General features: G+C 40.8%; 1 protein-coding gene across 3 annotated transcripts; it reads right to left on the reverse strand.

The window, feature by feature from the left end:
- Positions 1 to 814: 814 nt before the first annotated feature.
- LOC112228964 (sorting nexin-12) lies at positions 815 to 9,920 on the reverse strand. Of its 3 annotated transcripts, none has more exons than XM_024394786.2 (6): positions 9,582 to 9,919; positions 9,203 to 9,298; positions 4,086 to 4,210; positions 3,798 to 3,888; positions 2,517 to 2,527; positions 815 to 1,650 (listed from the first exon to the last, which is right to left on the reverse strand). In XM_024394786.2, the coding sequence occupies exons 1-5, from the start codon at positions 9,744 to 9,746 to the stop codon at positions 2,522 to 2,524; spliced, it is 483 nt and encodes a 160-aa protein (XP_024250554.1). In that variant the 5' UTR covers positions 9,747 to 9,919; the 3' UTR covers positions 815 to 1,650; positions 2,517 to 2,521. The 3 variants fall into 3 exon arrangements, with proteins under 3 accessions (XP_024250554.1, XP_024250552.1, XP_024250555.1); XM_024394784.2 differs by having other exon boundaries at positions 815 to 1,696; positions 9,582 to 9,918; XM_024394787.2 differs by lacking the exon at positions 2,517 to 2,527 and having other exon boundaries at positions 815 to 1,696; positions 9,582 to 9,920.
- Positions 9,921 to 11,889: the final 1,969 nt, after the last annotated feature.

Consider the following 11,889-nt stretch of genomic DNA (forward strand, 5'->3'; position numbering starts at 1 on the left):
GCCAGTGATCATAATCTTCAGGCAGCCCCCCCCCAAAAAATACTCTTGACTTGCCCGACTTGCCCATTAAAGTCTGAAATGCCCACATTTCAGACTTTAATGTCAATCCCTGATTCCTATTAATAGTTGTTCATGAACAGCCCTTTGCAGATCATTTCCTCCACCCACATTTTATACCCTGCTAAAGTAACTGAGTGACCACTGCATATGCGGGTGGCTACAAAGGAGTGGAAAATGCTACTAGTCTTAATGCTACTTTCAATTAAAACTTAACAGACGGTTATTTGGGAAAATTGTGTCTTGTTATTATTGAACCATGCACTTTACAGGTCAAGGCACACATCAAAAGCTATTTTGGGGGTACATTTAATCCACCGGACTACATTCCCCTCTTCCCTGTTAATCCTGTCAATTCCTGGAGTACGCTACTAAATTAAATTGAAGAGGTTCAACTTTAACAAAGTAACCCCATACATCCACACAAACTACAGCACTTTGGTTGTCCACGTAGTGTAATCGTAAAAACATGCGGACCTATTAAATTGTTATTAAAAGAGCTTATGTTTTTACAAGGACTGTGATTGCTGGAAAATACTAGGTTCATTAGAAAACATGGACTTTCTTTTGCCAAGAACTGTGTTTCCATAAAATAATCTCTTGGAACAGAGATGTCATTCTACTTCCATAATTAGCTGGCCACATAAGAACTGGCGACATAAGGAAATGCACTAGAAAAAAATAAAACATACAAGATGCAAATGAGAACCATATACCATCCCCTGAAATTCATTTGAAAAGACCGTTTTGGACATGGCACAGCAGGCAGAGATTTTATTGATAGTACAAACAAGGCAGTTTATATGAAAACTGAAAGCTGCATGATTAAATGTACATAATGATGAAAAGGTAAAAGACATGACAGAAAGCAATTTAAGGAATACTTTGGATCAATAAACTTCATGCCGAAAGCTTTATCAATAAAAATGTGTGGACTATTGATCAGCCCCTTGTTTTCACAGTGGTTTGATTACCTGACAGTTACCTGACATTCCATAAGCAGACTGAAGACAACTTATGCAGAGCTCAAGGCAAAGTTACAGAAAGAAAAAAATCATAATACAAAAATCACACTAAGAGCATGTTGAAGTGCAAAGAAACATGGAATGTCATGCTACAGGAAGTAAATCTCCCATTTAAAATAGTTGTTTTGCTTAACTTTGGAAGGTATAATTTACTGACATCCAATCAGAGATGGGAAACATACAATTGGAAGAACAATGTTGGTTACTGTGGGTATGAAGGGACAGAGACATGATGATTGAATACTTAGATGGGATAACACTATTTCTCATGTATTTGTATATATCTCCAACAATGCACCAACTTCCCTGTCACACCCCCCATTTAGTGTTCTTGGAGTAAACAGCCCCAATACAGTGCTGCAGAGGGACATGCACCATTGTTGCTGGGGCAACTAGCAGAATATACTTTTTGTATACAGTACAAGGCATTAGAGAGTGACGCAGGCAGCTGTCAAAGGTGGTTGCGGCCACGACGGGGATAGGGTGCGGTATGCTTAATCAGGCCGAGGTGATAAAACAGACGAATCCTGGTCTGCGTTCGGCACGTCTTGCCTCTGGATTACTGGATCTGGAGTCCAAACAATTGCGTCAATGATCAGATGGTCTTTCCATTACTGAAAGAGATGTTGCAAAAATTGTGAAATGCTTATCCTCAAAGTGTCAGGTCCGACTCAATTTTTGTTTGTTTGTTGAAGGGGCCCGAGACTGCGGATGCGTAGGCAACTGTCCTGTTCTGCCCCCCTGAAAAGATCCGTATCGTGTTCTGTGTTTCTTTACGAATACATTTTGTGGTTACCATCCCTTCACATTTCTCACTGTCAATCTTGAATTATAATTCTTAAAAAGTTTTGACTGGTGAAATGTCCATGAAGCATCTGCATGCCAACCATTGGATCTCAATCAATTTCATGGGAATATGCATTATATCCATAATATAAGATCTTCTTGGTTATGTACAGTGTTGTTTCAATTACTGGTATATGCGGTGAGCAAATTGAGGCGATGACGTTAATAAACTGCAGTCTACATTTTGCCTAGTGGCGCGCACTGTTGAGCTGTGGCCACATAAAAAGACGGGGAAAAAAGTGACCATTCGCACAATCACCTTACAATCTCATATGAAATGCAGTAATTTGTGTCTTACGGTAACATTAAACTATGCTATCATATTAGATTCTGTTATGTACAATACTATCATAACGTGATGTTGCAGATATTGATTCCGCTTTGATCTAACTTCATTGAACAAGCACCATTCGCAAGAGAAGCTTGTTCTCTACGAGTAAAGCAGAGAAGCCCGCACATGCGCAGACGCTTCGGGACCTTTAGACCCCGGGATAAGGGGGTCCACCTTTTTTTAAACTAATGATTGTGTCCATGCTATGATCTAAACCTTCTAAGAGATTTTAGAGTGTAAAAAAAAGTCAAACTTACTTCATTCATACCTGCATAAGAGAGAGAGAATAAATTTAAATCAGTAAACTCACTACATAACTTAGCATACAGTGCCTTCAGGAAAGTATTCAGACCCCTTAACTTTCCCACATTTTGTTACGTTACAGCCTTATTCGAACGGATTAAATAAAAACTCCTCAGCAAGCTACAGCACACACAATACCCCATAATGACAAAGCATAAACAGATTTACATTTTTATTTACATAAGTATTAAAACCCTTTGCTATGAGACTTCAAATTGATCTCAGGTGCATCTGGTTTCCATTGATCATCATTGAGATGTTTCTACAACTTGACTGGAGTCAACCTGTGGTAAATTCAATTGATTGAACATGATTTGGAAAGGCACACACCGGTCTACATAAGGTCCCACAGTTGACAGTATATGGTCAGAGCAAAAACCAAGCCGTGAGGTCAAAGGAATTGTCCGTAGAGCTCAGAGACAGGATTGTGTCGAGGCATAGATCTGGGGGAGGGTACCAAAACATTTCTGCAGCATTGAAGGTCCCCAAGAACACAGTGGACTCCCTCATTCTTAAATGGAAGAAGTTTGGAACCACCAAGTTTGGAACCACCTAGAGCTGGCCACCCGGCCAAACTGAGCAATCAGGGGAGAATGGCTTTGGTCAGGGAGGTAACCAAGAACCCGATGGTCACTCAACAGAGCTCCTCTGTGGAGATGGGAGAAACTTCCAGAAGGACAACCATCTCTGCAGCACCCTGTACCAAACAGGCATTTATGGTAGAGTGGCCAGACAGATGCCACTCCTCAGTAAAAGGCAAATGACAGCTTGCTTGGAGTTTGCCAAAAGAAACCTAGACTCTCAGACCATGAGAAACAAGATTCTCTGGTCTGATGAAACCAAGATTGAACTCTGGCCTGAATGCCAAGCGTCACATCTGGAGGAAACCTGGCACAATCCCTATGATGAAGCATGGTTGTGGTAGCATCATGCAGTGGAGATGTTTTTCAGCGGGAGGGACCGAGAGACTAATCAGGATCAAGGCAAAGAGGAATTTTAGAATAAGGCTGTTACAAAATGTGGAAAAAGTCTAAGTCTGAATACTTTCCGAAGGCACTGTATATATTCCTACACAATTTATATACAAAATATCAAATAAAAGTACTGCACCACTTAGAATGGCAAAGAGCTCTGTGTATAAACAACAACGAAAGAGCAGAGCAGAGGGACAAGAATAGAAAGCAGTCATTTCCACACCACATTGTCAACCCCAACTCCAAACCCTACAGACGTACCTTTCCGGGAACGTAGTTGCGGTCGATGCTCTCGTCCTGCAAAAACATGTGAAGACAGCGCTCGTTTTGGGCCAGAGGGTGACCTGCAATTCTAGAAAAAAATATATAAGACATGAATTCATTAAAAGTAATTCATGTGCAGTTCAAAAATGGTGTCTAGAAATGAATGCATTTTAAATGACCCACACCAGCAGAAGCCAATTTCAAATCTGCCACAAAAAAAACTTCAAGTTGATGCAGGTTATTTCACATCATTACACCTGTAATGTTTAATAAATTGAGGGCCACCTGTTGATGAACTGCTCAAGACCCACACGCCGCTCTTCAATGAAAGCATCTTCAAAAATGCCTTCATCCCCACGGAAAGGTAGCTGTCTCTTCAGTGCCTTCCCAGGCAAGGGAGGCACTACAATCTGGGGGAAGAAAATCAATAGCAATGCGTTTAGGACATAGCAGATCCACTTAATCATGATTCATTAATTATTGCTCTAGCTAAATGTATTTAGCCTAATTTATGGACACATCACCATGGAGTAAAATCCTATTGTGTAGTGTAGATATAGTTGAGGCCAAATATATTGGCACCCTGGCACTTTTCTTAAATAGATCCACCTTTCTTTTCTAAAATACATTTAAAAAAATAAAATTTAAAAAAATAAATGGGTCACCACATCTTGTAATCGGATTTAACATTGCAGAATAATTGTATTTTTGTCAACTTAAGTTCAATTTGAATTTTTAAAATTAAAACAAAATGGCATGGACAAAATTATTGGCACCATGGAGCTTTTACTTGGTTGCACAGCCTTTGGCCAAGATAACTCATTGTAGCCATCATTGAGTTTGCTGCAACTTTCTGCTGGCAGTTTGGCCCACTTTTAGCAGCAAACTGCTCTAATTCTTCAATGTTTTACAGTGTCCTCCACCAACTGCTGTTTTCAGATCTTGCCATAGGTTTTAGATGTGATTCAGATCACGGCCGATTTCCTAAAAGCATCTTATGGCTTAGGTCATAGTTAGAATGCTGAGTAGCTTCCCAAAACCTGCGTTACTAAAGTTTCACTTGAAAATCCTTGTTATTTACCGACTGCCTCAGACCACTCGTAAAACATCCCCCAAAAGTGTTGTTATACTGAACAAAAATAAACACAACATGTATAATGTTGGTCCCGTGTTTCACGAGCAGGAAAAAAAAAAAATCCCTGAAATGTTTATCCCTGTTAGTGACAATTTCTCCTTTGCCAAGATAATTAATCCACATGACAGGTGTGGCATATCAAGAAACGGATTAAACAGCATGATTATTACACAGGTGCACCTTGTGCGGGGGACACACAAAAAATAACTCTAAAATGTGCAGTTGTCACACAACAATGCCACAGTTGTCTCAGGTTGAGGGACCATCCAATTGGCATGCTGACTGCAAGAATGTCCACCAGAACTGTTGCCAGAGAATTGAATGTTCATTTCTCTACCATGCGTTGTTTTAGAGAATTTGGCAGTAAGTCCAATCAACCTCACAACCTCGCCAGCCCAGGACCTCCACATCCGGTTTCTTCGCCTGTGGGATCGTCAGAGACCAGCCACCCGGACAGCTGATGAAACTGAGGAGGATGTCTGTCTGGGAAAAACTCCTTCCGATTGGCTTATGTCATCCCAGACCCACCCATGGCTGCGCCCCTGCCCAGTCATGTGAAATCCATAGATTTGGGCCTAATAAATGTATTTCAATTGACTGATTTCCTTATATGAACTTTAACTCAGTTGAAATTGTTGCATGTTGCATTTATATATTTTTGGATACTTAAGTTAATACCTGCAGTCAACTTGTGCAATACCTTAGGAGTAAAGCAGATTGCATTCTTAAATTTTACCCAGCAAATTATTTTACATAATGAAGCTTACCATACGTACTTCTCAAGAACAGTTGAGCCAGTCACATTTGTAAATAGCACAATGGGAGAAAGTGGGAGCTGGTGAGTCCAAAGAGTTATTTTTTTATTTATTGGCGAGTCTGTTGAGAGGCACACGAGGTGATGAAGTTACACTACTAAATGTTAGCCATCTTATAATGGATTTCTGCCAGAAGTCAAAGAGCTCTGGATAAGTTCAGTAATTGCCATTTTTCCTGTGTGCATCCTATTAGCATTTTCTTCCTCCTCCGCTCTACTCAGTGTACACATGCTGCTCTTCCTTCAGAAAAGCATACATCACAACTCTGTTCATTTGCACAATTTCGCTCATAAAATGTCCACACTCACCGAGGTTGTTACAAGCATAGCTTGTATACCTTTATGAGCTGGATTTGTTCATTTTTCGCATGTTAGCATTTTGCGATTTATGTGATTTCGCTATTAGTTTATGCCAATTTTGTTAAAATTCTGGTAATAGAGGCCCAATGGGCTTTTCTTGCATTTTTAGCACCCCCTTGTGTGCTCTGCCGGTAATACTGTAAATCCCAGGATGAGCGAAGGACAGCATGAACATCTCGATACCGTCCAAGACTAAATCGGTAGCCACCGTCCGTCCGTTATACCCAATGTCCCCTCTAAGCTGAGCGTGTGAGCGGCCGCACATTTCCTCCAGGACTGCCGCTCAGAAGAAATGCCACGCAAGAGATTGAAATTCAAAGCGTTTGCCCCATTTGTTTGCACAATATAGATCAATGTTTTTTCTGTGAACGAATCAACATTATATCAGCCCCTTTTCAATGCATCAAACCAAACCCAACTTCGCAAGATTGAGTCTGATTTTCTTGTAGGCAGAGCACAACAGAAGAATTCTATTTGCGGGGGTAACCCACGAGCTGTCTTTCAATAACCCACAAGTGAATGTGATTTTCGGATTAGTTCAAGAGTGCAGAGCCGTGCGTGTGCACATTTATTGATATTCTTTGCTAGTTAGCGAGTTATTCGCCCAGTTATAAGTATAGGTCAGCAATGGGAAGTTACTGCTTCCTACAAGAACACAAAATAAGTAGGTTACAATTCAAGCTGTCTTTGAAAAGTCAGGTAAAAAGCTTAGATCTTAATTAAAGGGACAGTGTTGTATTTTCAGACAGGCTGGAATATGCAAATATGCCAATAGGCAGAAGGGTAGTCTACATTGTCTAATTCTCTGAATAATAATATTAATAATTCATTTTATAAAGTGGTTTCTTGCATCATACAACACAATACAATTTACAGTCACCTATTTGGCCCATGGTGTTACAGACCAAGTAAAAAAAGAATTGAATTAATGTCAAACTACTGTAGGCTATATCATAGAAATCAAAAGTTATTTCCATGTGAAAGTGTTATGGGATTTGCTCCATTGGTTTTGTTTGTAGGCCTTCATTATGCTCAAATAGCTACAATAGCCCATTGGCTACTGTCTAAAACTGTAAGGGTACAGCCTCAGTGTTCACTGTAAACACACACTGGAAGTTGCAGAAAATTCTCACAATGTTCAAGTTTCCACTCACAAGACCTCAAATTTGCTCTGTGCCTCCAAGAAAATGAGGGAAAATTGGTTACTTGCATACATTTATAACTGTCACAACTTTAGTGTTAGTTTCCTTACATTTTGCATCATTCCATTCCATTGTTAGTTAACCTTTCTTTCCTCCGTCACGTTCATGTAGTTGTTCCTGAGGATCGATAACAATAGTGGATCATATTTGGCTTATGTATTACAAAGTTGTGTACTTATTTGGGACATGTAGCCAATTTGAATCATTATGGAACGCACACCAAACGTAACAGTTTAAACCTGAATCTGGCACACGGTTCACAACGACTGGACCGTTGACAACAGTTCCATGACTAATGAAGATTATTAGGGTAGATGTATAAGACTACTGCTCAAGCCCTGTTGTACACTTTTCTCACCTCTCATTGTGCCATGATTGAAAAATTGAATACGGCAACTCTGGATGAATCAAACCACTATTTTTGATTCACCAATATATTTAGTGCGTAAAGGCTTTTCAAACCAGTTATTATTCATATAAATACTTCCTAACCATAAATAATAGATTTGTTATTTATTTTTTAACAACCAATTGGTCCTGAAAAGTAGACGAATATGCATGTTCTCTCCATATAGTAATCAATTTGTCGAGAAAATTATAATTAAAGGATCACCAAATTGAAAGGGATGGCTTTAGATAAATGTACTGGAAACTCTAATGAACTCCATGAGAATCTGTTGGCCAGCAAGTGGGAAGGTTTTCAGCGGTTGATTTTATGTACTCAGCGCACACAAGGCAACCACGCCTGCAAAGCCCATCACGCACCTGCGTAAGGTAAGTCTGAATACCAGCTACTGAGAAGTGCGTAGGAAAGGTGTACACTCCTTATGTCTGAATCGGACTCTAGGAGCTGATCAATCACTATTGTGGAACAATTCTAATGCTAAGGTAAGATTTGAATAGAGAAAGTGGATTTGAGAGCAGAGCTGGCTTTCTTTCAATCCTATCATTATCAAATGCCTCAACAACGCTTTTTCTTCGTGGCGTTTTGGGAAACGCATCTTCAGCCGTTGCATTGTTAAAACACTTGTAAGCCTAAATTTCAAAGCTGTTGGCCACTCCAGAATAGTCCAACATCTCTTCTTGAACCATCCCTGGGGGTTTTTGGTGTGTGTTTTGGGGTCATTGTCCTGCTGGAAGACTCAAAACCTTCAATGGAGACCCAGTTTTTGGACACTGGGTTGAACATTGGACTTCAAAACATGATAATCTGCTGATTTCACACCCTTAAGGCCCCCAGTACCAGCAAAACAACCCCATAACAACCCCAACCCCAAAACAACCCCAACCAACCCCCTAGCATTATCAAACCTCTCCCATGTTTGATTGTAGGGAGGGCCTTCTTTTCATGGAATGCTTCATTTGGTCGTCAGTTAACACAGCGCTGATCTGTATTGCCAAAGAACTGTAATTTTGGTTCATATTTTTTCTTCAATCAGGCTTCCTTGGGTCTCCTTCAGCAGTGGGGTCTTCCTATGTTTACCAAAGACCAAATGAACCATTCAAAGAAAAGAACACCCTCCCTACAATCAAACATGGGAGAGGTTTGCGAGGTTGCTTTGCTGTCTCTGGTACTGGGGAGGCATCATTAAATCATCAGATTATCAATGTGTTTAGGAGTGCAACGTCCAACCAAGTGTCCAAAAACTGTGTCGCTGTTGAAGGTTGTGGGTCTTCCATCAGGACAACAACCCAAAGACAGATCAACAGAACCTTGGAAATATTCAGAAAGAAACGCTGGACTGTTCTGGAGTGGTCAGGGAAAAGTCCAGATCTGAATCACAACCTATGGCAAGAGCTAAAAACAGAAGTTGGTGGAGGCCACCCCTCAAATGAATGTGTATCACAGTCTGATTAATCAGGCAGGCCATAGCTACAATCTTTCACTCACCTTACTGTCTCGCTCCAACTCATTCTTCAGCCACTCAAAGTCACTGTATCTTCTTCGCACAGTAGAATCCTTCAACTTAAAAATCGGCAGGTTTGTCTGCATTTATTGAAAACAAAAACAATACAATTATATATTCTCGTCAATAGACAGCCATCAAGTAAACGCTAGCTAGCTAACCCATCTTAGCTTGGGTTAGCTGGCTCCCTGGCTCCCTGGCGTGCAATTTTAAACACTTCCTTAGCTCACAAAGCTAACTAGCAAGTAGGCCAGAACAAGTCCTGGGCCTTGATTTTCATCCATCTAACCTTAGCAAAAGCTACAAACATGTTCAGCTAGCTAACAATGTCGTGACGACAGACTTCTAGCTATAATAACCTACCCGCATACGGACTTCGTACGTTGTGAAACGGTTCCGCCCGACCCCAACAGTTTGGGGGTCATAAACATCCATTTCAAGAAAATTGCTGGGGGGACCATAAGCATCCGTCAGGTCCTGAGGTTTTGAATTTAACCGGCGAGTATCAGCCACCGTGGGATCTGACATCTTCCTTGTCCGACAACCCGCAGGATGTTCACGTAATAAAACTCAATAGCGAGGAACAATTCTCAGCTAGATCTCTCCTATTAATTTGATGTGTTCAGCAAATTTCAACGCGGCGTAAACACACACACACACACACACACACACACACACACACACACACACACACACACACACACACACACACACACACACACACACACACACACACACACACACACACACACACACACACACACACACACGTAATCTTTTTCTTCTATGGTATATATATACCACAGTTGAAGATTATATATATAAAAAAAATAATAAAAAAAAAGAAGATTATATATATATATTGTGTGTGTGCGATGGAATATGCGCTCCGCCGCCTACTGTCCGGGATGGAGACAGGATTCGCAAAAATGGAACAAAATACTAAAATGTGGTGTATTGACAAATGTATGTGTTAATGAGTTTAGATTTTAAATGGTTGCAAATAGCCAATGGGGTTTGTGTGCAGGGGTTGAGTTATTTTAATTAACAAATGCCAATGGGGTTTCAGTTCTTGCATTGAAGTGATTGGATTACGAGATGCAAGCAGTAAAAGTTCAATGACATATGGGAGAGTTGGGCTGAAGACATTGTAGAGAGTAGTCGACTGTAAACAGGCTGACTACAACTACTGACTTTTGCAACGCACGTGACGCGAGCGTTGCAAAATAAATGTAGAAATCTATTCAATTATTGCACCCACACTGCTCGCTCGCGCCAACGAGCGACTGCGTCTGCATTGCCAAGGGCTAACACGGAACCCAAACCGGCTGTGCGTGCACCATCGTGCATACATTTATTTTGTCCCCCTACACCAAACAGGTTAAAATATCAAAACAAACTCTGAACCATTTACATTAATTTGGGGACAGGTCGAAAAGCATTCAACATTTATGGCAATTTAGCTAGCTTGCACTTGCTAGCTAATTTGTCCAATTTAGCTAGCTTGCTGTTGCTAGCTAATTTGTCCTGGGATATAAACATTGAGATCTTCTAGGCTTTTTCTTCTCTAGACTTTATATTGCGATTGGCAACTTTCATAAATTAGGTGCATTACCGCCACTGACCTCGTTCGTCTTTCAGTCACCAACATGGGTACCTGCTTCTATAAACCAATGAGGAGATGGGAGAGGCAGGACTAGCAGCGTGATCTGCATCACAAATAGAACTGACTTCTATTTTAGCTCTTGGCAACGCAGATGCAACGCGAGCGGTGTAGACAGCCTGTAAAATAGAAGTCAGTTCTATTTGTGACGCAGATCTCTCTGCAAGTCCTGCCTCTGAGTCCCCAAAGAATTTCTGCAGCAGCCACAATAACGTCCAGTTACTTAGATTTCTTTGAGACTTGTGCCGTACAGTTTATAACTGTGTCAATGAATGCCACAAAATCCACCTTTTTAACACACAGGGTATCTTTTGCCTGGCAGCAAACATTTAATACAGGCTGTGATGCGTCCACTACCATATCTTCACTAGCGTCACTTGTTTTCTCAATTATTTGAATCGCTTCCGCATAGGAGATTCGATTAACCGCTCTAACTTTTGCTACCTCAATCTCCTTCACCCTTACAGGGCACTCCAGGAACTCGGGATCATGATCCCCACACCTATTGCAACACCGTAGTCCTTCTACTCACCGTTCTTCAATAAACTCTGTCCGTCTGCACACACTTGAAACATGGCCAAATACTTTACAATTCTTACACTGCAATGGCTTGGAGACAAAAGCTCTTACAGCGTATCTTACATAACCAAGCTTCACATGCATAGGTATTTGCTTTTCATCAAAAAAACAACAGGACTGACTGTCACGACTTCTGCCGAAGTCAAAGCCTCTCCTTGTTCGGGCGGTGCTCGGCGGTCAACGTCACCGGTCTTCTAGCCATCATTAATCAATTTTTCATTGGTTTTGTCTCGTCTTCCTACACACCTGATTTCAATCCCATTCATTACCTGTTGTGTATTTAACCCTCTGTTTCCCCTCATGTCTTTGTCAGAGATTGTTTTTATTCAGTGTTGTGTTGTATTGGTGCGCGACGGGTCCTCGTACCCACTTTGTTTATTGTTACATTTAGTGTTTGGCGTATGTTTCGTTTATTGTTATTAAATAACT

The sequence above is a fragment of the Oncorhynchus tshawytscha genome, linkage group LG30 (assembly GCF_018296145.1).
Source record: "Oncorhynchus tshawytscha isolate Ot180627B linkage group LG30, Otsh_v2.0, whole genome shotgun sequence".
Lineage (NCBI taxonomy): Eukaryota > Metazoa > Chordata > Actinopteri > Salmoniformes > Salmonidae > Oncorhynchus > Oncorhynchus tshawytscha.